Raw genomic sequence first — 5108 nt, 5'->3', positions numbered from 1 at the left:
AAAAACACATTACTTTAAGCTTCTTATATGCATATCGGCTATAGTGAAACCTAGGTACAATAAGTGTGGTCAAGGTTCTTAAATACGTTGGTACTTATATTAAATTGAAAGTTTTAATTTCTCCGCGCTACTCACCCACACAAATGCCCGCACCCATGCCAAAGCCCATAAAGTTGTCCACGTCCGGGCCGCTCGTTACATTGTAAAATCGCTCTGGTCTAAAGTAGTCCGGATCTTTGAAAATCCGCTCATCGCGGTGCATCGCCATAACCGGCACCATAATTGTGCGTCCCTCATTGATGACGACACGGCTATTGGGTATGGGGAAATTTTTGCGACAAACTCGTTCGATGTACGGCACGCTTGGGTATTTGCGCACAGTTTCTATGCGCAATATAATATTTATAGAAAAAGCAAATTTTGTTTTTGTATTTCTAGTTTGACCTTCATCAAATCAAAATGGCACCAACCTTTAATGCAGGCGCCCAAATATTGGAGGCTATCAATGTCCGCATAGGTCAACTTCTTATCACCATTAGCTGCAGTCTTAGCTGCTGCAGCCATGTTGCGCACTTCCTCGAGTACCTGCCTGTGTATGCTGGGCGATTGTAGAATTTCGTAGAGGGCAAGTGTGGCCGCTGAGGCGGTGGACTCGAAACCGATATTTAGAAAACGTTCAGTGACTATCGAAAGTTTCTTAATAGAGAGCAGCTTCTCGCGTTCTAAGGGCAGTGGGTTTCATATACCATAAAAGATTAATTAAATTAAAAGTATTCAGAACTCCACTAACCAAATACATTGTCCACATGCCAATTCAGTTTACTGTCATTGTTCAAATTATTGCCATTCCTGAACTTCACCAATAACTGCATTATATCCTTGCGTATCATGCCGCCATCCTCGCGTCGTCCCACAGCGTCCTTGACAATGTCACGCAGCCGATAGGTGAGCGATGACTTCTTTGGCAAATGATTGAGCGTGCTGATAGTAAAAGAAAAAGTTTATTGGCGAATAACAACAAAATTTAGCAGCGTATGAAAAAAGCAACACTCACTATGAATCTAAGCTCCGATTTCGGAGCGCGCTTTGTATGTAGGTCTTGAAAACACTATCATGCTGTTCGAATATATTGCTGTCTAGACCGTACAAGAGATTAGCGAAGACGTTGATGACGTAGCTGGAAAGGCAAGACTGAGATGTAAAATTTGATTCTGTAAGCGATTTGTTGCAAAAACAATCATAACTACATAGTTAGTACTTGGAATAAATATTAAAAATATCTCAGATGCTTTGTCAAGTTTCTTAACTGAAACAAGTCCTACTCTTGGTAAGTCACACTCGCGAGGCTATTCAGGATGTGACGCGTATTCTTGCGCCTTGACTTCCGCATATGAAGATCAGTAACTAAGTATTAACATTTCACTTCGGTTATTTAGTACCATGGAAATTAGTTCGAGTTCTTTGCAGCTTCATTGGCAATCGCTGATTATAACACAACCCACCCTCGCACCTGCACCGCGCTCTTACTCACGTTCTCAACACTATCTGCATATCCACATAATCATTTGCCACGGTTATCGCATCCAAGTGCTTCACCATGTGATCGGTCACTTTTTCCACATTTCGGAACATTCCCTCCACCCGCTGCACGCTAAAGATCGTCGCCAATTTTTCTAGCAGATTGATTTTACGAAAACCCTGCATGTAGTGCCAGCGTTTGTCATCGAAATGGCCATGTGGACTCTCGAGGATGGTGCGCGCCAAGGCCACATCGCGCACCAGCAGTGTTGGCCGAAAGAAGAAGTAGACGCCATATAAGGGCCGCTGGCCGCCGGCACTGTATGCTTCGCTGATCGCGCTCACATATTGGAATTCGCGTCGATAAACCTATTTGAGAAATGGCCAACACAAAGCAGTGCGTTCTGTTGGGAAGCCCTTACGTTTCCAATACGTGTAGACATGCCGCACGTAGAGGAAGACAACCGAGTACAAGAGTATCGGTATGAGGAGCCACATTTCGTGGGACGCGTGTGTGGCTTGGAAGCTGTGTGTGTCTGCCGCTGGTCTTCCTGCTGCCGCTGGTAAGGGCTGTGATGAATTTGCCGGCTCGTAGTCAAGGTTAAAGTTGTTGCCGGTTGTGATTTATGTACTTGATGTGCGTGTGCGCGTATCAATGATCTCCGCTGACAAGATCGAACTGTGGTGCTCGCCGCCTGTCTTAATCGTTGGCTTACTGCCGAAAGTGCTGTAAGATTGATGCAGCGTCCGAGATGGTGTAGGAACTACTGATTGACTTTTTCGATTGAAGAATGAAACATCAAAATTTTAACATTGATGACCAGTTTTGTTTTTTGTTTTCTACGCGCCATGTTGATTGTGTGTGTACTTCCATGGGTTCGTAGATAGTTGTGTAGGAAATATATCCCAGCCAGCATTTAATATATTGTTCGGCGCGTTATAGCATTCTCGAGTAATTTATGGGTCGCACAGGAATCTTTTCTGATTCTTAGATTACCGCTTTATAATCGTTAGGACGCACTCAATGAAGGGTACTTTTTTCTTTCCCAGCAGCGTCACATACGACCCGCAAGAGAGATCAGATCGTCGCGCGATTAGTTGCGCGCTAAGAAGACTCGATTTCGAGCCGCTTATGATTGAAAATGCTGGCTGGGATGGTCGCATATTGATTGCTGTGACGCTGTTGTGAGATAGATTAGATACAGATGTGCGTGTGTGTGAGGAGATGTTGGCTTAGGGCTTGCAACAACAATGATCACCTAAACGAAGCAATAAGTTTTAAAATACTGATAAGTGCTTTGGACAGGTCCAAAGAGCGTATATAGCCATACATAAATACTCATATGTACATACGTGCATACATACCTTGTGCACAAGTGTTTGGTACGAGTATAAACTAAATACAAATAAAATTTCATCCATTTATACACACTTCCAGCTTCCACAGTGGGTCTTGACAGTCCGCCAGTAGACGGATTTTTAATCACTCACACATACCTATGGACATTTGCTGGCAGACGTATCATTATCAGTAAATAACATTTAAAGCCGCGTTTAATTGGTTCAATGCTTAGAATTACTGACGTAATTATGTTGTACAGTGTGTTCAGAGTTATTAAATATTCTTGAGACTTAAGTGAGAGACAGGCTGACTATGCAGAAAGAACATATGTATGAATTGTATGAGGTGTTGAGAACCAGAGTAGCCCAGCTATGTATTAGCGATTTCCTTAACACTTGGCTAAATGTAACACCTTTTTGTAGAATTCCTGCAGCAGCTGTACTTTTCCAAAAATGTAGTTACTCTGGTTAAGCAAATCAGACTTGGGCATTCGCATAGGAAGTGTCGCAGCAGCTGCGGCATATTCTGTAGCAACTTGTTTTCCTTACTACATACAGTAAAACCCGCTTAAGTACCTCACGAAAAATGTCAGCTTTTTGAGGTACTTAAGCGATTTGGGTACTTAAAAGAACTCGCTTAAGTACCTCCATGCGGGTACTTAAGCGAACATAATTACTAATGTAGTTACATCTTCTTGTTAACTTGCATAAATACTTTATTAACAACATTTAATTAAGTATATATAGTTTAAAACCAAAATCGTACCTTTTTTAAACACATAAATAAGTAAAGAAAAACTTTATTAAAAAAATATATAGTGCAATGGTATGTCATTTATACAAGAATTAAATTGTTTAAAAAGTCAAAGCTGGACATACCATTTTGTACCAAATTCAAAATGATATTGTTTGCCACTTATGTATGTTTATTTATTAATTTTTGAGATTTTTCAATCAACTAAAATACAGTTCATTCCCTAACAAATACCATATAAACCTAAGCTTAAGATTTTGTAGAACACTCGAAAAAAACGATTCATCATAATTTCATACTTTTTTCTCATAAGTGCTTTTTGAGTATACAGTTTTATAGCCCATTCAATTTAGATGTAATAATGTGCAAGTTTGGCTAAAATTTATCGTTGTTTTTTTTTTGAATTTTTTTTACCGAAGGTGTGTAGCGCTGCTACTGAACTTCAAAATAAGTACATATTTTAAGGAATTTTAAAAGAGCACTTACAAGGGGAAAATTTCAAGTAAAATTGTAAATGGGGCACGAAAAATTTAGGAATTTACGCGGATTGGGTAAATAAGCGGGGAGGTACTTAACAGAGGGATTTTCTTCAGATTATATAAAAAAATTCACGGTGTCCAAAAATATTCAACAATTTTTATGAGCTTGAAACTTATTGTGGAAAAGCAACAATAATTTGAAAAAATGGTAGAAGTGATAGCTATTTCGGAAATCACCACATTTCCTCATCAGACTTCTTTCAGTAGGCTTCGAACCGACGATCACCACTGACTCAGCCAGTTGCCTACGCACTGTGCTAAGCTTGTCTTGTTAATTCTTGTTGCTTATTTTCCACTATTTCACTTTGCTAAGCCAACTACAATCAAGCGCAGCTACTCCGCTGCAATTCACTTGATCATGTGGTTGTTGGTTTTGTTGGTCTTTGTTAATATTTCTATTATTAGAATGTTTAACTTTTAGGTGTGCTCGTCCTTAAGTTATTTGTTTTTGTTATTTTTATGGCCTTATAACAATTATATTCAACAATTTTTATGAGCTTGAGGCCGTGTCCAAAAATGTTGGTTACTTAAGCGGGTTAGGTACTTAAGCGGGGGGTACTTAAACGGGTTTCACTGTACATATTCCTATTAATAACTAGTTGCTACAATTCAAAATATATTTCTACCCTTGCTATATTGAGCAGATGCACAGTCCCTGGTCCGCTGTAGTCATGGCGAAGCTCGCGTGCCTCCTTACAATGCAGACTCCGGCGGACACACGTTATACAGCCCGTGAAACAATTGACTTATTGAGGGAAATATTTGGTCATTTTGTCTAGGGTTCATTTAAGCATACCACAAGCTTTGAGCGCTTTGGCCGGCAACAGTGTGCGAACCCCGTGCCGAGATTGAAAATTGAACTTAAAAATTAGCCACATCCGAACCAGCCGCGGCTCAACGCGAAATTATATTTAAACACGAATAGCATCAAAGTATTTTTCTGATAAGGTCAAGTT

General features: G+C 40.1%; 1 protein-coding gene across 1 annotated transcript; it reads right to left on the bottom strand.

Moving 5' to 3' along the window:
* Nucleotides 1-127: 127 nt before the first annotated feature.
* Nucleotides 128-2284, bottom strand: LOC118742166 (probable cytochrome P450 310a1). The gene is given in 5 exon segments (XM_036474126.1): nucleotides 128-384; nucleotides 471-722; nucleotides 791-981; nucleotides 1055-1177; nucleotides 1532-2284. Coding segments are annotated over 5 exon segments (1308 nt in total). The 5' UTR covers nucleotides 2017-2284.
* Between the last annotated feature and the right edge of the window lie 2824 nt (nucleotides 2285-5108).

This window comes from Rhagoletis pomonella, unplaced genomic scaffold, assembly GCF_013731165.1.
Source record: "Rhagoletis pomonella isolate Grant_MI unplaced genomic scaffold, Rhpom_1.0 Rhpom_scaffold_00006, whole genome shotgun sequence".
Classification (NCBI taxonomy): Eukaryota; Metazoa; Arthropoda; class Insecta; order Diptera; family Tephritidae; genus Rhagoletis; species Rhagoletis pomonella.
This window is presented reverse-complemented; position numbering and strand designations above follow the sequence as displayed.